We start from the raw sequence: 25,379 nt of genomic DNA, 5'->3' as shown, positions 1-25,379 counted from the left end.
TATATATATATATATACACACACACACATATGCACACACACATACATACATGTACTACGAAGGTCCTGAGTAATCCTGAGTTCAATCCCGGGCTCGGGATCTTTCTATGTAGAGTTTGCGTGTTCTCCCCGTGACTGCGTGGGTTCCCACCGGGTACTCTGGTTTCCTCAGACCTCCAAAAAAAATGCACCTGGGGATAGGTTGATTGGCAACACTAAATTGGCCATTGTGTGTAAATGTGAGTGTTAATGTTGTCTGTCTCTCTGTGTTCCACCTGTGATGAGGTGGCGACTTGTCCAGAGTGTACACCGCCTTCCGCCAGATTGTAGCTGAGATAGGCACAAGCGCCCCCCGCGACCCCAAAGGAAATAAGCGGTAGAAAGGATGGATATATATATATATATATATATATATATATATATATATATATATATATATAGTACATATACATATATATAATATGGTGTGCCTTCAGGGCCTTCTCTGCTGGCCTAACATAATCAGAAATCATAATTAAAGATCAAAATGAAGTGAAGTGAATTATATAGCGCTTTTTCTCTAGTTACTCAAAGCGCTTTACATAGTGAAACCCAATATCTAAGTTACATTTAAACCAGTGTGGGTGGCACTGGGAGCAGGTGGGTGAAGTGTCTTGCCCAAGGACACACCGGCTGTGACTAGGATGGCGGAAGCGGGGATCGAACCTGCAACCCTCAAGTCTACCAACTGAGCTATACCGTCCCGGTAATTTTTTATTTACTTTCCCTAATATCTAAAAGTATTCATATTCTCTTCATGTCATATTATGCTCCTTCCAGTGCTGTTGTTTTTAGTTAATGGAGTTTTTATCCAATCAGAATTCAGCCAGTTTATGTTGCCATGCTTTATCTAATCTGCCAGAGGTGTTCAGATTTGGCACTGTAAATGAATGAGGACATACAGTCATAGACAGTAGCAATTGCCAATCAGATCACAGGTTCTTGTCAGTATGGCCTTCTAGATTGCTTGAGGCCGATATATAGTGGTTATGACTGGTAACATTGGAACTCCATTACCCAGGATGCCACAGTAGTGAAGAGCATGCGCAGTCGGTTGTTTAATGTAGACATGCAGGTGTTGTACCGACATCTGTTATCCATCGGAATTTGTAACTCCAGGGGGCGATGTTCCCATGGCGTTTGTTTAATGGTTAAACGGCAAGACCAAAGAGGAGGAGAAGAAGAACGCTTGCGTAAATGGCGTAAACCATCCTTAATGCTGAAACGTCAGTTGTCAGAATCTCAGCATTAATAAATTACACATATTCTGGAAATCAATGTCTTGCGATTTCAAGAATATGTGTAATTTAATAATGCTGAGATTCTGACAACTGACCTTTCATTCCATGATAGTTTTTAATCCGGAAAATGTATGTGTTTGAGAGAGAATCAACAGCTGATACAATGGATTCATACTATAATGAAAGTAAGTCATTGATTTCCAGATTATGTGTAATTTGTTAACGTTGAAATTCTGAATACTGACGTTTCAGCATTAAGGATAGTTTACGCCATATACGCAAGCCTTCTTCTTCTCCTCCTCTTTGGCCTTGCCGTTTAACCATTAAACAAACGCCATGGGAACATCGCCCCCTGGAGTTACCCATCGGAATTTGTAACAGATTTCGGTACAATACCTGAAGTTAGCTCAGCTGTCGATGAAAAGTGAGTTCAGATATTTGATTAGATTTTTTTCCATCCATCCATCCATCCATCCATCCATCCATCATCTTCCGCTTATCCGAGGTCGGGTCGCGGGGGCAGCAGCCTAAGCAGGGAAGCCCAGACTTCCCTATCTCCAGCCACTTCGTCTAGCTCTTCCCGGGGGATCCCGAGGCGTTCCCAGGCCAGCCGGGAGACATAGTCTTCCCAACGTGTCCTGGGTCTTCCCCGTGGCCTCCTACCAGCTGGACGTGCCCTAAACACCTCCCTAGGGAGGCGTTCGGGTGGATTTCGGGTAGATTTTTTTCCGTTTAAAATGTTTTTTGCAATTTTTATTTTGACAGTACCACATACGATATGTTTTTATTACTGATGCGGGTTAATAGATTTCTAAATGCGCCAGAAAAAAACAACGTTTTGTACATTGCCCAGGAGTGTGTACATTTGTTTCTGTATAGTATTTCTCCAGCAATGGTCATATCTGACAAAAATGATGTTATTTTACATCTCTCTCTCGCTATCTCTCTCGGTATTAATACATCCATCCATCCATCCATTTTTTACCGCTTATTCCCTTTTGGGGTCGCAGGGGGAGCTGGCGCCTATCTCAGCTACAATCGGGCGGAAGGCGGTGTACACCCTGGACAAGTCGCCACCTCATCGCAGGGCCAACACAGATAGCCAGACAACATTCACACTCACATTCACACACTAGAGCAAATTTAGTGTTGCCAATCAACCTATCCCCAGGTGCATGTTTTTGGAAGTGGGAGGAAGCCGGAGTACCCGGAGAGAACCCACGCATTCACGGGGAGAACATGCAAACTCCACACAGAAAGATCCCGAGCCCGGGATTGAACCCAGGACTGCAGGACCTTCGTATTGTTAGGCAGACGAACTAACCCCTCTGTCACCGTGAAGCCCGGTATTAATACACTACTAAGTAATTATAATCATACACACAAAACATTTGAAGCAAACAAAATATTGATAAAGAAACAATACAACAATATACAAACACAACAATAATTCAAGCAAAAAGTATTCAAATACAAAATAAATAGTAAGATTATTTGAGCAAAAAAAGTTAGTAGTGCAAAATACTAGTATGTAAAAGCAAAATGCATTATTGGCTCTCATTTGTATTACTCAACTTTTTGCTCCCCAAACCCTCCCAACAATGTAACAAAAACAAAAGACATTTGTGAAAAAACACAGCACAGAATTGAAAAATGTCAATCACTGATGCTGGGGAAGACAGAAAGTAGGGGTGGGAATTGTGGAACTTGTGGTGAGGCCATGGTGGATTTTTGTGGGGATGATAATTAGCGGCAGGTTGGGACGAAGCGAGGATTTTTACATCTAATGGCAAAAGAAGGTTGAAGGTGGTCGTGTTACACCTCATTGCATTATATTCATGAGCAAGCAGCCTGAGTGAGACGTGGTCTCCCTTGGCAACGCAGGTTCCGCCCCTTTTTCTTTGTAACCCCAACATTAAAGGCCATCTGTGTTTAATGCCTTAATCTCCCACTGGTACGCACACCCTGCAGAGTCATAGGGCAATGTTGTGGCCGACAAGGAACAAAGAAGACGGTCTACATGCATTTTACTGCGTTAACCACACAAAACAAACTCTTGTCCACTTGTGTATTGAAGCTCTGATTAGCTGCTGAGGTCAGCAAACATTTTTTTTAAATGATATCAACTAGGCAGACTGCAGCACTTTGTTGACAAAGTGGCTGCTGGCTGTTCTTTTAAGATACTTCAAAGAGGATATTATTAAACACCGGGGAGCTAAATGCATGACAATAACGTCCTTTAAGACTGTTATGATCATGTAAATCCATCCCATCCATTTTCTACCGCTTATTCCCTTTCGGGGTTGCGGGGGGCGCTGGCGCCTATCTCAGCTACAATCGGGCGGAAGGCAGGGTACACCCAAATATTTTGTAATATTGTAGTATAAGATCAGACCAGTCCTCTTCAGAATCAGAATACCTTTATTGTCAATGTATGGAAACAACGAAATTGGACAGCAAACCAGCTCAGTGCTTTTAAAACCCATCCCATCCATCCATTTTCCTACTGCTTATTCCCTTTGTGGTCGCGGGGGGCACTGGTGCCTATCTCAGCTACAATCGGGTCTACGGCGGGGTACACCCTGGACAAGTCGCCACCTGATCGCAGGGCCAACACAGATAGAAAGACAACATTCACACTCACATTCACACACTAGGGCCAATTTAGTGTTGCCAATCAACCTATCCACAGGTGCATGTCTTTGGAAGTGGGAGGAAGCCTAAGTACCCGGAAGGAACCCACGCATTCACGGGGAAGACACGCAAAGTCCACACAGAAAGATCCCGAGCCCGGGATTGAACCCAGGACTACTGAGGACCTTCGTATTGTGAGGCAGACGCACTAACCCCTCTGCCACCGTGAAGCTCTGCTATTAAAACAACTTACATTAAATAATCTTAAGACAACAATCATTTAAAAAAAATAACATTTAAAAACATAACATGTTAAAAACATATTGTCCAGCAGATCTCTATCAGAGGTAAGCAAGTTAATAAAGTGGTGAGTGTTCAGGTACGTGCAGCGTTTAGGGCAATAACAGCTCTGGGATAGAAACTATTTTGCAATCTATTTGTCCTTGCTTTGATGGTCTTATTGCGCCTCCCTGAGGGCAAGAGTTCCAGCAAGTGGTGACCTGGGTGGGATGAGGCCCTGAGGATGCTGTTTGCTCTCCTGTTGCAGTGTCTCTATACAAGTCCTCTAGAGATGTAAGAAGACATGCAGTGATCTTGTGGGCCACGTTTATGACCCCTGTAATTTCTTTCTCTCTGCCAATGTGCAGCTAGAAAACCACACGGAGATACCGTAGGTCAGTAGTGACTCAACGGAGCAGCGATAGAAGGACAGGAGCAGGTTATCAGCAAGATCTATTTTCCTCAGTCTTCTCAGAAATTAGTTTTTGTTGACGTTTTTTCTGGAGTGCAGTGGTGTTGCTTTTCCAGGTCATGTTGCTTGAGATGTTCATGCTCAGGAAATTGCACTCTGAGACCATTTCCACCTCCTCTCCCATGATGTAGATGGGCTGGATGGGTTCAGTGATTTTTTTTCTGAAATCAAAAATCAGCTCCTTGGTCTTCGTGGGATTGAGAATGAGGTTGTTTTTGGCATATTGGTCTGACAGTGCCTTCACCTCGTCTATAGGCAGTCTCGTCCCCTTCTATGATGAGCCCCACCACTGTAGTATCATCTGCAAATTTGATGATGGAATTGCTAGGGTGGTTGGGAACACATTCACAGGTGTAAAGACTGAAAAGCAAGGGGCTCAAAATACAGCCCTGTGGGGCAGTTGTGCTCACGCTGAGGTTTGAGGAAAGATGGTGTCTCTTGTACGCTTTTTAGTAATTCACTTCAACTGAAGCAGAGATGTTAGTTACGACTCACTGAAAATAGCCAAATCTTAAGTCTTTTAAAATACGGCTTTGTTATATTTCTTTTTAACATTTCTATAACCACTGGCATAAGTCATTATATCCGAATAATCCAGATTTTCACCAATTTATACTCATTCGTGGGAATATTGTAAAGTGTAATTTCGTCTCAGTTATGTCTTCTTGGTAAAGATCGAAGTGTGGTATCCCAATGTTTTGACAGTGACGTCATTATTTTGGATTTTCTCTCACATGACAAAATTTGTGCCACAATAAAAACTACACAGGTTACAGATAAACTTAATGATAAACAACTTTACAAGAACATTTTAACAAATTATTCTAGAATACTGTGCATGAAGAAATGATACTCTAATAAAAGCACAGGTTATAAAAAAATGTGAATACAAAATGGGCATGTGTGTAGGCCTAAACAAGGCTACTTAACAAACCAATGAACCAAAAAAGTGCATTCAATTGACTCGTGGCTCATTTAGTGAGGGTTTTAGACTGTGACTTCAGTCGTCAGATGGCACACATATGAAAGTCAAATGCTTTTAAAAACTCTGGCAACTCAAAGTCTGTTCTCATTGTTCACTTGAAGAACCGAAATCACAATTACATTTTGTGTTCAATGCGAAAAAAAAACTATAAAAAAAAAAAAAAAGAAAAAAAAAAGGGCCGACAGTTAGGTCATTAAATGCTGTAGTGTGCTCTTAAAAAAAACTAGTTTGGAATGTTCTTCATTCAGTGATACAACTACTACTTTTACAGTGTATCTTGATGTACATTGTCATAACTTAATGCGTGTGACAGCTAGTTGGGATCATAATACAGTAACAACAAAATACAAATTCAAATAATCAATTCTACAATGTCAAGTGGCACAGTTACTTGCATTACTTCATATTAGTGTGTTAAAGTCACATTATTGAACAATTAATTTTGCACCAAATGAGTTCTGTAGTAGCAGAAATCTTTTTTACATGGACAAACCTGTGAATCTTAGGCACTTCATGTAACAGGAGAAGTAATTTGGCATCCAAACTAATTATATATATATATTCAGCTCCTTATTGGGAAAACAGGGAAAATGCTAGTAAGTGGACATGTAATTTAGTGTTTTTTTTGACGGCAACTTGACTCTTTGTTCTACAGTAAATGTTATCCTTCATGAAAAATAAGCTCTCAACAGATGCTTGCTTCTATGACCATCTCATTCACTTGTGTTACTGCGTCACCACAGGAATGTCAATCTCAATAGCAGACATGCGTGAGCGGGAAGAGTAGCGGCGGCCAGCGTAGCTTGCTGCATAGCTTTGAGTGTGTGCGTAGCTCTGAGTGGGTGCGTAGTTTTGAGAGGATGCGCAGCTCTGAGAGGGTGCGTAGCTGTATGCTTGTCCGACCCCTACCTCTGGGCAGTACCCATCTGGAGCAGAAATCTGAGACATGTACACTTGTGGAGGTGTGGGTGCGGTCACACTCTGCACATAGCCCAGTGCCGGAACATATGTCTGCGTGTCAATCACCGTGGGAGGATAGGCCTGATGCTGTGGGAAGGGCTGAGGACCGTAAACTGGCGAAGGCGGGAACCCGTTAGCTGTGAGCGGCTGAGTGGATGCCGAGGTTGACATGGAGGGAAGCGGCAACCAGAAGGGCGAGGGCAACTTTTTGCACATGCAGTACCACATAAACATGAGCAGGGCGGACAGCATCAGCCCCACAGAACAGCCTATGGACACGTACACCGCAAAGCCATCTGAAAAAATGTTGTCATATCTGTTGTTCAGCTGCTTGGTGCAGAACAGGAACCACACGGAGGGCGCTATGGCAATAGCTCCGCCCAGGAAGAGAAATGTCCCTGCCACCAGGTGGCAGCCCGCGCTGTTCACCAAGAAGCGAATACTTTTAATGTCCGCTTCAGGCTTTTCTGAGCAGCAGCAGGTTTTACACATGCCAGCCATGCATAGTAGCAAGGCCACAGAGCCGAACACTAAACCTGCGGGCAAGCAGAACTGCAGGAGCCTCAGGTCAAGTAGGTCCACTTTGGAGTACCACTAGAAATATGAGAGGGGAGACATTCTGTTATTGGACACAGTGAAGACAAATAGTGTAGAAAGTGAACATATGAACAGCAGGTTTTATGATGTAAAAAAACAATTGCTGATTGCGGCAGTGTGCGCACCCTAAAAGTAATACTTGGTTGCACACAACATTGTCTTTTCGAACAACATAGCATCTCTTGATAATGTTTGCAAACGTCTGAGGGGATTTTTGTGCATTTCTACTTACCCCTATGTTTTCAATTTGATTTAGATGTGGGCTCTGGCTGGGCCATTCTAAAACTTAAAGTACTTTTTGTGAAGCATTTAAAGAGGAACTGCCCTTTTTTGGGAGCCGGGGGGATTTTCAAAACCATTCACAATCCCTATGTAATACAAGAACACTATATATGGAGACACACAATTAGTTACTTGTCAGCTGGAGGGCTAAAAATGTGTCAGCTGGAGAGGATTGATGTTTATGATTGGCATCAAATTAATTAATCAGCAATGTGATCGCATACCTTTTCATGAAAATTGGCCGATACTGATCAGTGGCCGATCGATTGGCACATCCCTACTCCAAGGTTTTTAAAGGTACACTTTTGTTATAGTGTTCTGTGTGCATTAATAACTTCTGTGATATTTTATATATTTGTCCCCACAGTTTAGTTACTATCGCTTATATCTGCGCCAGTGCCAATTAAAAGCAGAGTTTCAATTCCTACTCATAAAGATTGAATGCTGTCATTAAGCAAAAGACACTTACACAAAGTAGTAAGAATAAAGTGCGTAAACTTACGCTGAGATGTTTAAAATAATTGCTTCACCATTGGAGAAACCCAACCTAACATGTTCATGTTTTGGAGCAAAAAACCTCACGACCTTACCTCTGAGTCATAGAAGTAGCATCCCGAATAACCATCCTGCTTGACGCACTTCACCCAGAGCCCGTCGTAAACGCTGATGTTTTTGGCATTGCGATTGAAGGTGACCAGTCTGGTTATGCGCCACTGCGGGATTAAGGCTGCAACAGCCATCCCGGCCACAGAAACAAAGGCAATGAAGAAGGCAAAGGCGTTGGTGGCGTGGATGTCCCGGCAAGACATGGTGTTAATATGGTTGACCTGCAACTCACATAGGGAAGAAAAAAGAAGTACCTAGAAAACAGAGAAGAAGCCAGAGAAAATTTATATCAAAATAGACTCATCTAGGATTGAATAGATAACCTGATCAAGCGATAGCAAAGTAAGGCACTAGCTGACCTAGCTTTAGCACACACACACTTTGTACTTCTATTCACTACAGTGTGGTTGACCTAATATGAGCTATCCCTGAGACAATGCTCTCATTTCATTAGCAAACATTCAGTGGTAAGGTCTGCTGGGAATAAAGCATGATGGGACTTGACGCCTGAACAATAAAATTACTAAAAAAAGATTCGAGCTAGATGTCGATTTTTACTGACTGTATAAGCTTTATAAACTCTTTATCTTCTGGATCTTTGTAATTCAAGTCTATTAAAAAACTTGCTATATCATCATTATGTAATGTGGCTTCATCTTTGTTATAACTAAGCAAACTTGAATTCACATCTGAAGCAAAAAATAAAATTAGATAGTATATACACATACACACGCATAGAAAGTATAGTTATATATACATATATACACACATACACACATATATACACACATACACATCCATATACACACACACACACATGTGCGCGCGTATATATATATATATATATATATATATACACATATAATACAAAACATTATTCAAAGATAACTGGAAAGAAAAAAACAATCACGCATAATGACTTCATATTTTGCAGTCACTTTTGTGAGCATTAAACACCTTGCCTGCCGAGTCTCGACGAGCTTAGCCGCCAGCAAGCTAACGCTGCGTGTACTTTACTAGGCACTGAACCCATAAGGTTACAATTAAATATGTTTAATTGTAATGTCATCATAGGAAGCGCTCGTTACAAAGGCGGTTTCGACTAAAACAATAAGCTGGCTAACCCGACTGTAATGGATGGCGTCAGTTAGCTACGGCGTTAGCATTGATACAACATGTTGAGCCTTCCTTCGTTTACAGCAATTCACAGGTTAAACAAGAAAATAGAGCATTCGAGGTTAACTTCACTGTACCTTATTTTTTCAGATGGTCAATGCTGTTCATAATGTATCCTGTGGCATTTCAGATGAACTCTTTATCCCCCTATGTTGTAACAGAAGAGAAAACAAGTGGCGTTGAGGTACAATAGATAGCAGTAAACAGGATGTAGCATCATAGAGGAGAAGGGCGCTTTCCCCACAGAGTTCTCTTGCAGGTTTATGTACTTAAACACCCGCTTCTTAAACGGAAATATGCGAAAATAGTGTTCACTTCTTTAATATCATCCAACTACTATTGATCTCGGTGATTTTTTTTCCCCCCACACAAAAGTTAGGACACTATCTCAGGGATCTCCAAAATGTGGCTCAAGAGCAATGAGTAGCTTGGATTATGTACATTTCAAACAGACTTTGTTACTAATACTAACTACGGAATATAAATAATCAATTTCCAATCAAAGATGTTCATTGACATTCTTTGCAACATTTCAGTATTTAGACCAGACATAACATTATCAAAAATGTCAAGACCAGGAGTGTATAAAATGGGGGGTGGGAGGGCCTGCAGTCTGTTTTAGATTTGTCCTCGGCATATTCTAAAAACTAAATTATTTTATTATTAACATTAGATATTTGTATATTATTATTAGATATTACATCAATTTGCTTTGGTAAACTGTAACAATCGCATACATTGACCTACATTTGATTTTTTTTGCAGCTTTTTCATCACCGTGCTGCCTTCCCTGTAGTAAAGACAATTTATTAATAGTCTGTAGGCAACACAGACTTGACATTATTTGGTGTAAATCATCCTCTACCTTTTTCAGACTGTCCCTCTATGGTTGGAAGTATTGTCCAAAGTTTTGGTGCAAGTGAGGCATTGCATTAGTAACTGACCCTTTTTCAAATGTTTTCTTTGTGCTTCAGGAGGATGACAGTGTTCACACGCTGTACAAATCTGGAGGACCAGAGAGACTTCTTCATGATCTCACTGGTAAGCTTGAGCATTGCATTGAAGTGGGATCAAAATTGATTGAGAGTACTGATAGTTCATCTTCCTAATAGCCTTTCCAGAGCCACCATTTCCCAGCCCTGAATTGCCTGGATCAAGGGATGTTTACCGGAGAAAAAAGAGACAGGTATGTATAAGCAATGTGTTGTTTTTTGATCTACTCTAGGTTGTGATGTTTGTTTGCAAATCTGTTATGGGATATACGATGATTGTAAAATGAAACCCACTACTACCGACCACGCAGTCTGATAGTTTATATATCAATGATGAAATCTTAACATTGCAACACATGCCAATACGGCCGGTTTAGTTAACTAAATTACAATATTAAATTTCCCGCGAAGTTTCCTGTTGAAAACGTCGCGGAATGATGAGGCGTGTTTGTGACGTTATTGGTTGAAGGGGACATATTAGCCCAGCACCACTTACGGCTAAAAGTCGTCTCTTTTCATCACGCAATTACACAGTATTTTGGACATCTGTGTTGCTGAATATTTTGCAATTTGTTCAATTAATAATGGAGAAGTCAAAGTAGAAAGATGGAGGTGGGAAGGTTTTAGCGTTTAGCCACACAAACACACAGTGTTTCCTTGTTTAAAATTCCCGGAGGTGAAGCTTTACTATGGATCAGAGCGGTCATGCGAACGTGGATCTCGACTACATGTCAACCGGCACTTTTCGGTGAGAAAATTCTGGTAATAAGTCGCCTCTTACCGGAGATCAGCGGAGCTTCTGTCCTGCTGCAGCTTCGTGAGACACTGGCGTCAACACACCCGTGGCCGCACCCCTCCGACTATCAGGTACTATTTAACTCACTAAAACACTAGCCGCACAATAGAAAGATAAGGGATTTCCCAGAATTATCCTAGTAAATGTGTCTAAAATCACCTTTTTTTTTTTTTAAACTTTCTTTTTTTTTCTTTCTAGTCCTTCACTCTAAATTTCCTCATCCACAAATCTTTCATCCTCGCTCAAATTAATGGGGAAATTGTCGCTTTCTCCGTCCGAATAGCTCTCTCTGCTGGAGGCTCACATTATAAACATTGTGAGGATGTGACCAGTGACGTCACGCGCACATAGTCTGCTACTTCCGGTACTTTTTTATCAGCGACCGAAAGTTGCGAACTTTATCGTCGATGTTCCCTACTAAATCCTTTCAGCAAAAATATGGCAATATTGCTGTAGCGGTAAAGTCCTAAACTATTACTGCTACTGGTTGCCGAATATAAATGATGCTAGTTTAGACGTGTGCAGCCGGCTAATAAGTGATGTCCAGAATAGTGTCCATGTTTAACGAAAATATTTATTAACATAAAGTCACATTTATAAAACTCACTTTGTACCAAAAACGGAAAATACACGGGAGCAAACAATTACTACCTGGCACAGTCAAAAACTGTTGCGCCTCCACTCAGCAACACCTGACCAAGATCCAAGCTCCTCCCTCACTTGGCCTTGAGCCAACCCCTTTAGTGACGTCATGAATTTGACGGACAGAAAGAGTATATGGCTCTAACAATCATGAAATGATCAAGTATGAAACATAAAATGGACCTGTATCCCCGTTTAAATAAGAAAATCTATTTTCAGTAGGCCTTTAACACACTTTCTTGTGGTCTACATCAGAGATCTTTAACAGCGGTCCTTTAACAGAGGAAACACAATTCTTTGGTTGATTAAACATTCAGAAAAAAATACTTAATTAATATTCCCCTTTAAGCTTTCATACAAATGTAAATGTCTTTAAATCCAACACACAGTAAAATATTTTATACACAGCATGGGCATCGCCACCCTACTCACTGTACCTTGCATTTAAGATAGCTAGCAGTACTAGTGTCCAGTTAGTTCTTGGTTTGCCTGCTGCGTGGACTGGGGGGACTCTGCTCCTCCTACTTGCAGCACACACACATATAGGACTTCGAGGGATTGGCCTGCGGGGAGGCATGGCGGGGGGATGAGGATACCTCTATGGGGCTCTAGTCCTACTGACTTGTCCCTTTCTTGTCCATGACTCAATTTTAACTGCATGTTAGACACTTGGGGGGCTTGGCATGGTAGGGACCCACCATGGCCATGATGTCCCTCAATTTTAATCGCATTATTATTCCCCACCCGCATACACCTGCTGGTTCGCTGCCCCGCCGGCCAGTTTGTGTGTGTGTATGTATGTTATTATCATTGTGTGTGTGTATATATATATATATATATATATATATATATATATATATATATATATATATATACAATTATATATAACATAACCGACACATTTGCCCGGCTGCAGGGAGTCAGTGGGCCCCTCAGGGCAGGGCGTTGCGCCCCTCTGCCCATGTGGGGTGTGGTCTCTTGCTGGCTTGGGGGGTGGCTGTCCCCTGTCTCTCCTGTGCCCTGTCCTATGGTTTCTGCTCGTGAGAAACAAAACCCAAAATTGAAAAACCTTGCCAAATGTATTAACCTGAAAAAAATAAATGTTCTGCTTGCGAATCATTTAGTGTGTTTGGAAAACTTGTTGTTTAGTTTTTTAAACGTTTTTGAGTTTGTGAAACATTTTTGAGTTTTTGACAAAAAATGTTGACTTTGTGAAACACACACAAGCGCCGATATTATGAAAGCGCCAATATCATAAGATATTAAAAATTCAATCTATAAGACAGCTAAAATGTTAAAAAAATATTTGGATCATCGGATCAAGGTAGCAGACCAGGGTTTTGGCAATGTACAAGAAATGCCCACATTAGTATATCCTTCAATCTATGACATCACAAATGGCCCACTGTCAAAAAAAAAAAAAGTGTTTCAACACTATGTGAAGTTGCAAATGTTGATGCTCTGGCATTGTTTAACATGAGTATCTAAAATTAAAAACAGTAATAATTCAGATTAGAGGAAAATCATCATCGTTCCCTTTTAAAGCTGAGCAATTTTTTCTCCCACTCAGGAGTTCTCCACATTATCCTCGCTTGTCGTTTTTATGAAATATTAACCTCCTGCATCGTCTATTCTCACATATCCACAGCTGCCTTAAGAGCTGCTTGTCTTTTTTTTTTTTTCAGAAACAAACTTGGTTTGACTATGTATCTGGATATTTCTGTTTGGTTTTTTCTTGAAGTGAAGTGAAGTGAAGTGAATTATATTTATATAGCGCTTTTCTCTAGTGACTCAAAGCGCTTTACATAGTGAAACCCAACATCTAAGTTACATTTAAACCAGTGTGGATGTCACTGGAGCAGGTGGGTAAAGTGCCTTGCCCAAGGACACAACGGCAGTGACAAGAATGGCGGAAGCCGGAATCGAACCTGCAACCCTCAAGTTGCTGGCACGGCCGCTCTACCAACCGAGCTATGCCGCCCCACAGCTGAAGAACAAAGTGCCGTACAGCACAAATAAATAGAGGCAAAGGACAGACTAAAAAATAACATTTAAAACAGAAATAAAATACACATTGAAAAAGCAAATACAAATTACCCTAAGGACAATTTGTTGGATAAAAAGCAGTTAAAAAAAGTTAAAAACATTTCAAAGTCTCATGCTGGGTTAAAAGCCAGTGAATAAAAATGGGTTTTAACAAGGGTCTTAAAAATAGCCAAAGAAGGGCAACCGATATATTTGAACCGATACACTACCAATTTTCAGCACTTTTGTGTGTGTTGGTAAATATGAATTTTTTTTATAACAAAATCTAGTTTTTTTTATGGCGACATTTAAAAATGAGCCGATTATGACAACTACTGTCCAGTTGTATCTTGTGTTATTATCCCATTTCTCAGTCTCATTTGCAAGTATAACATTGCAATTATTGATTGATATATTTTTACTTCAAATATGCAAAAAAATAAGAGCAAGCCTTATCCAATGCAGTGCTATAGCCTTAACAGCCCGTCCAGCCATCCAGTTTCACCCTGGACAAGTCGCCACCTCATCACAGGGCCAACACAGATAGACAGACAACATTCACATTCACACACTGGGGCCAAATTTAGTGTTGCCAATCAACCTATCCCGGTATAGGTGCTGGGCGGTATAGCTCGGTTGGTAGAGTGGCCGTGCCAGCAACTTGGGGGTTGCAGGTTCGATTCCCACTTCCGCCATCCTAGTCACTGCCGTTGTGTCCTTGGGCAAGACACTTTACCCACCTGCTCCCAGTGCCACCCACACTGGTTTAAATGTAACTTCATTATATAATTTTGTTTGAGCTCTTTTTTTTAAATAACAGTGTTCCTTTATATTTTCAGGCTCTACGTTTGTCACGAAGTGTTGGGGATGAGACAAAATATATTGAGCTGATGGTGATCAATGACCATTTGATGGTACGGTACATTAACAGTGAATAAAAAAGTATGCTTTGATATATGTTTTCATGTTTTGGATCCCCTTATGTATTTGCTAATTACCTTTATCCAATGTAAGAAAGCATGTGAATCCAAATATTATGTGGGTTTTATTAAAAAATGAACTACAACAACTAAAAAATACCCAACCAGACAGTTTTTCATAGCATTAGAACGTGTTGGACTCGGTGGGTCTATAACAAATGACAGCCAAGTAATGCAATTATTTTTAATACACTGCTTTAAAAATGTTTTTAACATCAAGAGCATTCAGTACTCTTCTACCGCTTGTCCCTTTTGGGGTCAGTGAAATAAAAGGTTTTACTTATTCGGCATCGCTAGCAACGTTCCCTCTAAGGTACAAGACTGTGCAATTGCACAATACTCACGCGTCCTCTGCGCACGGCAAATCTAGGCCGCACACAAAATCAAAATCAAATCAAAGCGCATAACGGTGTGCATGTCTGCCGTCGCTCACATGTGCGCCACTGATTGCTCAAGGAGTTTTGGCGTTTGCTCACTCATGAAAAATTGGAGGGAAAATTGATCGCTAGGTAAAATTTTGATTGAAAACAAGTGCTGTGCTGCTGTGATTGTGACTCTAATGAGAAAAAAATAGTTTGGTTGCAGTTGATTTCCTGCTATGAATACTAGTCTAATTTCCAACCCATGTTTGCCGTTTTTGATTGTGTGAAGTTCATCTTTCGTCTCATTATTTACCTATAGATGTATGTTGTTCAGCAATGTTTGCTAGCGATATCAAGATTCAGTACATGCTGTTGAGCCTGCAAGAGATTTATACTTATAGTATACTTAATTATACTATTAATGACATTTTCTTGATGCTAACAAATTGGTTGTATTCGGACACATGACTATTGAATGAAATGTACTAAGTGGTGGGCCAACATACCTTCTGTGCAGCAAACAGAGGCCTATTGGAGTTTGCAATGGGCCTATATCTTACCACTAAAAGCAGATATGAGCAAAAAAGCAAACTATGCAATAAAATCTAGACCATCATATGAATTGAAACATGAAGAAGAACACATTGAATGAGACAGTGTTGCCAAACGAAAAAATTCATCAAAAACAGTGTGCTAAGAATTAATGCATTACTTGACTCTATTTTTAGACTAATTTGTGTACGGCAGATTTGTGGCAGCAGAATAGTAAAACAGTGCTGTATAAATGTGAGTAAAAATATAGCATAATATGGATACTCTGCTGGCTTATATGATTTATTCTTGCTTTTATGGACATTCAAATGTGTCATCTAAAACACTACAGTCAACACTACTTGAGATAATGTAATACACTGGCATGTACATCTTTTGTTATGGTTATGTTTTCTCCTTATATGCTGTCTCTTGTCTTTCTCCCCTTCTGCATCTCACTCTAGTACAAGAAGCATCGTCTCTGTGTCGGCCACACCAATAACTATGCTAAGTCAGTGGTCAATATGGCTGACATGGTAAGAACTGTATTGATCCTCCTCCGTTCGGAAAGCTCGCCCCAAGCACTTCCTGGTATCGGTGATGAGCACTGATTTGTCATTTAACCAAGCTGACACTCCGCATTGTAAACAGCCATTAACCAGCCACTCATGAGTGCTGAGCGTGCAGGAGCCGTACAAAATAGCTCACATCACAGTTGTCGCATCATTCCTTTCTGAGCATTGTGTATTGAAATGTGAGCCGGACGACAGGGTCATGACTGTAAGGCGTGAACGATTGTGCTTCTTTGTCACAGTCTTAAAAAAGATCACATGAAGCAGATTGTCTTTGGATGGTCGCCATTATTTACCATGGGCAAGTAGAATTCCCTTTTTGCCCGATGAGGCCTGCAGCAAGGAGGCCACAATAGTGTATTTACTGATGGGACTTGATAAGATTTTCAGGTTACGATTCCACTTTCGATTCTGCTTAGCGATTCGGTTCCTTAACGGCTCTCTTATTTATTCTTATTTGGAAAAAATCTGAAAAAAAATGTGGATTAGCCTCAATTTTGTTTAGATTACAGGTAACGTGACTTTAGATAGCCTACAGTGATGTAATAGCCATACCATAGAAGAAAAAAATGGTACTTTAAAAAAAATAAAATTAATAAACAAATATTCTTTTGTAGAATGTAACAAAATAAATCATGTGGAAAATACACAAGAATGTAACATTTAGTAACGTGATAATTTATTAAATGCAAAGTGAGATATGCCACGCCTTTCGTGGTTATAATTTAGATGATTGTGACAGTTTATAAAAGCCTTGAATTGAAAATCTCAGAAAATGTGGGGTTTCAAAAAGTGTAGGCCAAGATCATCAAAATTATTAAGGCTCGACATACCCTACTTTGCATGTAATGAGTTAACATCACATATTAGTTTCACATTCAAAGTTAATTGCTGACATGAATGAACTTGTACATGATATTCAATGTTGTTATTGCTCACCTGAGATATCATGACTGAGAGAAAATCTGGTGGTAGAAAAACATGCAACTTTTCTCTGACGATAATAAAAAAAATCACCTACAGAAAATTAGGAGTGTCTACTGTAGCAAATACACCACAAACTTAGTCGCTGCTCCGTGACATTTGTGTCCCGGGAGATGTGAACTGGAGCAAAACTGCCCGCCTAGAAGCCAGTCAATCTGTTTCTCGCATGTTCATCTAAATGAGACGGTATTAATTGTAATTTTTACAAATATCACATTACAAATCTAGTAACTTAATACCTGATGTATTCAGATGACCTGCTAGCGTTACTGCTCCCTAGGATGAGATCGGAGCGGTTCAAAAACTCGACTTTCATTTATAAATATTGCTTCCTTTGTGTTCAAGTGTTTCAGTACATTGCTCGCACGTCCTTTTCGCGATGATAGCAGCCTTATAAATATTACAAGTAGTGCTATTGCGATCTCTTCTAGTAAAATGTTAGTGTTTGTTTTCGACAGAGCATTGCCATTTTGAGATCTGACGTCACTATGCAGTACGCACGTTGCATAAGGATGTCATCCCTACCCGGAAGAATCGATAAGTGAATCACTTTTCCAAGGAATGAATACACTGGTAACAGGTTCTAAACAAGAACCAGTTTTTGATTTGCATCCCTAGGTGTAATGAAAAAAAACTATCATTACAATGCTGGAATTTAGTATTTTCAATTAGCCCGACTGAGGACACATTGTTTTGTTTGTCTGTAGCTTTAATGCTAATGAGCTGTGTTTGTCCACGCCTGTCTCCCACTGAAAAGTGTGTCTACTGTGCTGTTGATCCACTTTTAATATTTACACTGTAACTCTCTGCTTGTCTATCGGAATGGATGCCACTCCTTAATGTTACATTATTGTATGTGATACAAACCCCGTTTCCATATGAGTTGGGAAATTGTGTTAAATGTAAATATAAACGGAATACAATGATTTGCAAATCATTTTCAATCCATATTCAGTTGAATATGCTACAAAGACAACATATATTTGATGTTCAAACTGATTAACATTTTTTTTTGTGCAAATAATCATTAACTTTAGAAATTGATATCAGCAACACGTGACAAAGAAGTTGGGAAAGGTGGCAATAAATACTGATAAAGTTGAGGAATGCTCATCAAACACTTATATGGAACATCCCACAAGTGTGCAGGCTAATTGGGAACAGTTGGGTGCCAGGATTGGCTATAAAAGCAGCTTCCATGAAATGCTAAGTAATTCTCAAACAAGGATGGGGCGAGGGTCATCACTTTGGAAGCAAATTATCGAACGGTTTAAGAACAACATTTCTCAACGAGTTATTGCAAGGAATTTAGGGATTTTACCATCTACGGTCCGTAAAATCATTAAAAAGTTCAGAGAATCTGGAGAAATCACTGCACGTAAGAGATGATATTACAGACTTTTGATACCTCAGGCGGTACTGCATCAAAAACCGACATCAGTGTGTAAAGGATATCACCTCATTGGCTCAGGAACACTTGATAAAACCACTGTCAGTAACGACAGTTGGTCGCTACATCTGTAGGTGCATGTTAAAACTACCATGCAAAGCCAAAGCCATTTATCAACACCAAAGAACGCCGCTGGCTTCGCTGGGCCCGAGCTCATCTAAGATTGATTGATACAAAGTGGAAAGGTGTTCTGTGGTCTGACGAGTCCACATTTGAAATTATATTTGGAAACAGAGGAAGTGGTGTCCTCCAGAACAAAGAGGAAAATAACCATTCGGATTGTTATAGGCGCAAAGTTCAAAAGCCAGCATCTGTGATGGTATGGGGGTGTATTAGTGCCCAAGGCATGGTAACTTACACATCTGTGAAGGCACCATTAATGCTGAAAGGTCCATACAGGTTTTGGAGCAACATATGTTGTCATCCAAGCAACGTTATCATGGACGCCCCTGCTTATTTCAGCAAGACAAATGTTATAACAGCGTGGCTTTGTAAAAAAAAGAGTGTGGGTACTTTCCTGGCCCGCCTGCAGTCCAGACCTGTCTACCATGGAAATTGTGTGGCGCATTATGAAGCGTAAAATACGACAGCGGAGACCCTGGACTGTTGAACGACTGAAGCTCTACATAAAACAAGAATGGGAAAGAATTCCACTTTCAAAGCTTCAACAATTACTTTCCTCAGTTCCCAAATGTTTATTGAGTGTTGTTAAAAGAAAAGGTGGTGTAACACAGCGGTGAACATGCCCTTTCCCAACTACTTTGGCACGTGTTGCAGCCATGAAATTCTAAGTTAATTATTATTTGCAAAAAAAAATAAAGTTTATGAGTTTGAACATCAAATATGTTGTCTTTGTAGTGCATTCAACTGAATATGGGTTGAAAATGATTTACAAAATATTGTATTCCATTTATATTACATCCAACACAATTTCCCAACTCGTATGGAAACGGGGTTTGTATTTTATCACATACGATATTGTAACATTAAGGAGTGCGACAAGCGGACACGAACATTAGCAATGTTTATACCACATGTATATGTAATGTTTATCTACATGCTAACATTGCGCTCACATTTTAACACCACCATAGGTTAGCCTAGCCACCTGCGAACTACAAAATGATTGAACTCAGAGCTCTAGCTGACTGATGAACAGTTGGCAGATTTACAGGCTTGATTTTAAGATGTAGTGAAGTGTCTCTCTTTTTTTTTACATTACTTGTCTGTCTTAAAATAATCACTTTTTTAAAGGAATTAATACACTGCGAACAGGTTCTGAACAAAAAACGGTTTTCGATTCGAATCACTAAGTGTATTGGAAAAAAAATCTATCATATCAATGGTGGAATGTAGTGCTTTCAATTAGCCCGACTGGGAACACATAGTTTTGTTTGTCTGTAGCTTTAATGTTTGTCCACGCCTTTCGCACACTGAGAAGTGTGTTTTAAAAAGCACTACTGTACAAAGCTTAGCTATGTGAGCTACATGCTTACATTGCTCCCACATGTCTGTAGCTGACTGATGGATAGTTGGCAGATCTACAGGGTTGATTTTAAGATGTGTAGTGAAGTCTTTTTATTTAATTTTTTTTTTACATAACTTGACTGTAAAGTGTTTGGCATGTACTCGGAAGAAGGTTCGAGATGTCATAAAACCCTAAAAAAGTTAAAGAAAAAAGTTAGGGAGAATATTTTTCTCAGGTTTGATGTTAATAAACAGGCTAATTTAAAAGGCTAATTTGCAAAGATTTCTTTTAAACAAATTACCAAAATGTAACAAATTATCTAATTTCACCTTTTAATGATCTAATTTTGATTTCCCAGATTTTCAAGGAACAGCTGGATACTCGCATTGTGTTGGTCGCCATGGAAACCTGGTCCGCTGACAACAAATTCAACATCGACGACGACCCCATTACTACCCTGAGAGAGTTCATGAAGTACCGAAAGGACTTCGTCACAGAGCGATGCGATTCTGTACACCTTTTTTCGTGAGTAACATTATCATTAACTATTAAAATAAAGCAAATCAAGATTTGATTATGTCTTGTACTCTGTAAGCACATTTTATTTAGAGTATTGTGGTTTATTATGTCGGTTTATGTTGACATGATTATGTCAATCAACTCAACAAGGTCGACCATGTTTTTCTTATTACAAAAAAGTGTCCGCATACTTTACATTGACATACACGATGGACCGCTTTTGTTGACATAAAATTTGCGACCCAAAGTCTTTTTGTATGGATTACTAGCCACCGAAAAAAGTGCTCATGTACGAAAGCTTTATTGACATTGTTGTCATGATGGGTTTAATGTCATTGGTACCCAAAGGTAAAATGGTCATGCAAACAAAAAAAGACAACATATACACTAGACAATAGAACCACAAGACAATCATTTCTACAAAATACATCCACACCAGGCAGCACAGTGGAGGAGAGGGGTTAGTGCGTCTGCCTCACAATACGAAAGTCCTGAGTAGTCCTGGGCTCAATCCCAGGCTTGAGATCTTTCTGTGTGGAGTTTGCATGTCCTCCCCGTGACTGCGTGGGTTCCCTCCGGGTACTCTGGCTTCCTCCCACCGCCAAAAACATGCACCTGGGGATAGGTTGATTGGCAACACTAAATTGGCCCTAGTGTGTGAATGTGAGTGTGAATGTTGTTTGTCTAATAAGTGGTAGAAAATGGATGGATGGACAACCACGCCAGAAACAGTACAACGTAGCTCCTATGGTGACCATGAGAAAAGTGCTACGATACATCCATCCTCCTCCGACTATTTGAGGGGGGAAGCCCAGACTTCCCTCTCCCCAGCCACTTCGTCCAGCTCTTCCCGGGAGATCCCGAGGCACTCCCAGGCCAGCCGAGAGACATAGTCTTCCCAACGTGTCCTGAACCTTCTCCGTGGCCTCCTACCGGTTGGATGTGCCCTAAACACCTCCCTTGGGAGGCGTTCCGGTGGCATCCGGACCAGATGCCCGAACCACCTCATCTGTCTCCTATCGATGTTGAGGAGCAGCGATACAATAAATCCAAAGTAGTCACCCTCAGCAAGTCTTGTTCAAAAAAAAAAAAAGGTGCTTTTATAACATTTAGTCCTGCCGTGAGGCACCTCAATCAGCTGGCCTGAACGAATAAGCTGGAGAACAGTGATGAATAATAGGGCTCGCATTGCGCTGCAGGTGTGAGGTGCAAATGGTAAATGAGTTAAGTTTTGGTGGTGTGCCGTCCGGGCCAGCAAGGCCTTCTCTGGGTGTGGTCGGGGGTGGGACGGAGGCGTGGTAGGGGCGGGGGGGCTTGGTTAAGAGGGGAGGAGTATAGTTCACCAACTCGAGTATTTCATATATATATATATATATATATATATATATATATATATATATATATATATATATATATATATATTTATATGTATGGAATAATTGATTTTCAGTGAATTCTAGCTATATATTTTTTTATTACATATATATAAATGAAAGAAATTGTTGAATTTCAGACGGCACCTATCAAATACACATTAATAAAAACACAGTTGTTCTACTAACTGTACTGTGCTTGCTGGTGACAAAAAAACCAAAACAACAACACTTACCTTTCACTATTTGAGTAACCTTTGTTCTGCCATTTGCGTACTGGCGAGAGTCACTTGCCTTCAGGTGCGCAACACCACGTAAATCGTTGGCCAATCAAAAAGCAACCCATAACGCTAGAGCCAACATTCACCAGGAGATGGCAACAGACAACATAGAATCACTCTATTACAGACGGCGTCACCATGGCTTCGTCTCCTTGCGTGTGCAGTTTTTTATTAAAATCCGTAGATGTTGTAAAGTGATTGGGCAGGCAAGCTGTTTATATAGTGGGAAAGCGGATGTGAAAACAGGCTGTCCCCACTCAGGTCCGCATGGAGCTGGAGGTGGCGTGGCCTCCAGCTCTGCTTAATTTCGGGAGATTTTTGGGAGAAAATTTTTTCTGGGAGGTTTTCGGGAGAGGCGCTGAATTTCGTGAGTCTCCCGGAAAATCCGGGAGGGTTGGCAAGTATTGGTAAGAGTACTGTTTCTTTAGAATAATATGACTCAACTAAAAGTAGTTATCAAAATAAGTACTTGAGTAAGAATAAGTAAGCATTCCATGAAAAAAATACTAAAGTATTGAATAACTTGTGAGTAACTTCTGAATTATTTAGTCTTTATTTTTGAATGGTTCTTGGACTGAAATTTTTGGTATGCATGCAAGTAAAACATAAAAATCATATACAATTTATTGCAACATGTTTTCTGTAGTTAGAGTTGAATTCTTGTGGGCTGAAATTTTGAACATTTCTACGGACAAATATGATAGCATATCATATAAATATTATTTTTTACTAGTTGTTAATGTAATCATTGAAGATTTGTGCTGCCTTGTCTGACGTCATGTCACTTTTTACAGTAAATTAGTCTTACTTGGCAAATAATACATGTTCTTGTAGTTTCACAACTACAAACCCCGTTTCCATATGAGTTGGGAAATTGTGTTAGATGTAAATATAAACGGTTACGAAATACAATGATTTGCAAATAATTTTCAACCCATATTCAGTTGAATATGCTATAAAGACAACATATTTGATGTTCAAACCTTTTTTTTTTTTTTCTTTTTTGTCATGAAAAAGGGAGGTTTTTGTGGTGGGTGCACTAATTGTAAGCGTATATTGTGTTTTTTATGTTGATTTAATAAAAATAAAAAATATATATTTTAAATTTTTTTATAAAAATTAATAAAAAAATATTCTGCGGCCCGGTACCAATCGGGCCACGGCCTGGTAGTTGTGGACCACTGATCTAGACTGTTATCGACACAAAGTTCAAAAGCCAGCATCTGTGATGGTATGGGGGTGCATTAGTGCCAAGGCATGGGTAACTTACATATCTGTGAAGGCACCATTAATGCTGAAAGGTACATATAGGTTTTGGAACAACATATGCCGCCATCTAAGCGCCGTCTTTTTCATGGATGCCCCTGCTTATTTCAGCAAGACAATGCCAAGCCACAAGCAAAGAGTAGTTTCCTGGCCCGCCTGCAGTCCAGACCTGTCTCCCATCGAAAATGTATGGCGCATTGTGAAGCGTAAAATACGACAACGGAGACCCCAGATTGTTGAACGACTGAAGCTCTACTTAAAACAAGAATGGAAGAGAATTCCACTTTCAAAGCTCCAACAATTAGTTTCCTCAGTTCCCAAACGTTTATTGAGTGTTGTTAAAAGAAAAGGTGATGTAACACAGTGGTGAACATGCCTTTTCCCAACTACTTTGGCACGTGTTGCAGCCATGAAATTCAAAGTTAATTTTTATTTGCAAAAAAAAATAAGGTTTATGAGTTTGAACATCAAATATTTTGTCTTTGTAGTGCATTCAATTGAATATGGGTTGAAAAGGATTTGCAAATCATTGTATTCCGTTTATATTTACATCTACCACAATTTCCCAACTCATATGGAAACATGGTTTGTACACTAAGGGGCAATTGTGGTCATTTCAGCTATGTCCATCCATCCGTATTCTACCGCTTGTCAACCATGAGGGTCCCAGCTGCATTCAGGTGAAAGGCGGGGTACATTGAAGTAATGTAAATACAGTAGAAAAAGAGAATGATAGGCTCGCACCAATAACTTTCAAAATATATATCTAACAGATAAGTACAAATTTCCACTGCTATTTGGTGTTTTGCATTTGCATTTGCTTTTAATGTGTTTAAATGACACTTGTAGTTATTAGGATCAACAAGGAAATACAAAAAGCCATTTTTGTCAACTGTTTTAGGAGGTTTCTGCTTACCAGTTGTCTCAAACAGCCGGGATGTAATGGTGTCATCCATCCATCCATCCATTTTTCCACCGCTTGTCCCTCTCGGGGTCACAAGGGGTGCTTGTGTGATGTCATGTAATTAAATTGTCTTATTTTGGTAACATTCTGACATTTGTTAAACAAGTAGGTTTCAAGTTTATCATACCACTGGCCAGTGTTAATTGTGTTAAATTTGTCTTTATTTTAAGGGACCTTGCAAAGGTAAAATGTCTCCATATGTCTTCTCTTTTTTCCAGCTGTAGAAGACATATTCTAATGATGTGTATGATTAATACAGAATAGGGATGTAAGGATAGAATAATTACATATCACGGTTAATGTGACCAAAGTTATCACAGTTACCATTATCGCAGTATTGTGGAATGTGCTCAAAAAGCCTTTTAAACTTAACTAAAATAAATAGACACACTGTTGGAAAAAATACTATTTGGCATTTATTGTGTTTGTTTCACTGAAGTGTTTTCGTCTGTGTTCTATCTGTTTTACCATACCAGCTAAACATTTACTGATGTACTGTAAAAATGGTTTTAACTGCAGCAATTTAATATTTATTTAAATGAAAAGTGCGTGACAAATAAAATATATTCTAATTATGTATCTAGCGGGCATTGTCTGTCCTACTTTGTTCAGCTGTACTTGAACGCACCATAAAACACCTCATCTCTTTACCTCTGAGGAAATATCGATCATCAGAATTCCATGCTAGTAGAGCACAAATGAATATCTTAATTGCTCCGACAGTAATGTCTTTCTATAAGTTTAAATTGAGGAAAGACGTATGTTTGTTGTTTTCATGTTAGCATTTAGGTTAGTAAGCTAGCATTAGTCAGTCTGCCGTGAGTTCATCAAAGTGCAGTTATACATCACAATTTATCAGAGTCATTTTAATTTAAAAGTGTAATACTAAGCGTCAGGAGTTTTA

General features: G+C 39.7%; 2 protein-coding genes across 7 annotated transcripts in view; one reads left to right on the top strand and one right to left on the bottom strand.

The window, feature by feature from the left end:
* adam22 (ADAM metallopeptidase domain 22) overlaps positions 1–25,379 on the top strand; it is a 192,699-nt gene that overhangs the window by 113,969 nt on the left and 53,351 nt on the right. For all 5 annotated transcript variants that reach the window (XR_009808796.1, XM_061915578.1, XM_061915579.1 and 2 more), the window contains exons 7-11: positions 10,245–10,311; positions 10,383–10,456; positions 14,565–14,639; positions 16,063–16,134; positions 20,431–20,597. Coding sequence is in view for 4 of the 5 variants with exons in the window: in XM_061915578.1 (XP_061771562.1) it covers positions 10,245–10,311; positions 10,383–10,456; positions 14,565–14,639; positions 16,063–16,134; positions 20,431–20,597 (455 nt within the window). In the remaining variant the exon portion in view is untranslated. The remainder of the gene's footprint in view (positions 1–10,244; positions 10,312–10,382; positions 10,457–14,564; positions 14,640–16,062; positions 16,135–20,430; positions 20,598–25,379) is intronic.
* On the bottom strand, positions 3,683–9,574 carry cldn12 (claudin 12). Of its 2 annotated transcripts, XR_009808797.1 has the most exons (4): positions 9,348–9,574; positions 8,079–8,348; positions 4,909–7,203; positions 3,683–4,825 (listed from the first exon to the last, which is right to left on the bottom strand). XR_009808797.1 is itself a non-coding variant. In XM_061915581.1 (3 exons), the coding sequence occupies exons 2-3, from the start codon at positions 8,295–8,297 to the stop codon at positions 6,376–6,378; spliced, it is 1,047 nt and encodes a 348-aa protein (XP_061771565.1). In that variant the 5' UTR covers positions 8,298–8,348; positions 9,348–9,574; the 3' UTR covers positions 3,683–6,375. The 2 variants fall into 2 exon arrangements, 1 of the variants encoding a protein (XP_061771565.1); XM_061915581.1 differs by having other exon boundaries at positions 3,683–7,203.

The sequence above is a fragment of the Nerophis ophidion genome, linkage group LG11, assembly GCF_033978795.1.
Source record: "Nerophis ophidion isolate RoL-2023_Sa linkage group LG11, RoL_Noph_v1.0, whole genome shotgun sequence".
NCBI classification, from domain to species: Eukaryota; Metazoa; Chordata; class Actinopteri; order Syngnathiformes; family Syngnathidae; genus Nerophis; species Nerophis ophidion.
Note: the sequence above shows the minus strand (reverse complement) of the source record. Positions and strands in the feature narration are given on the sequence as shown.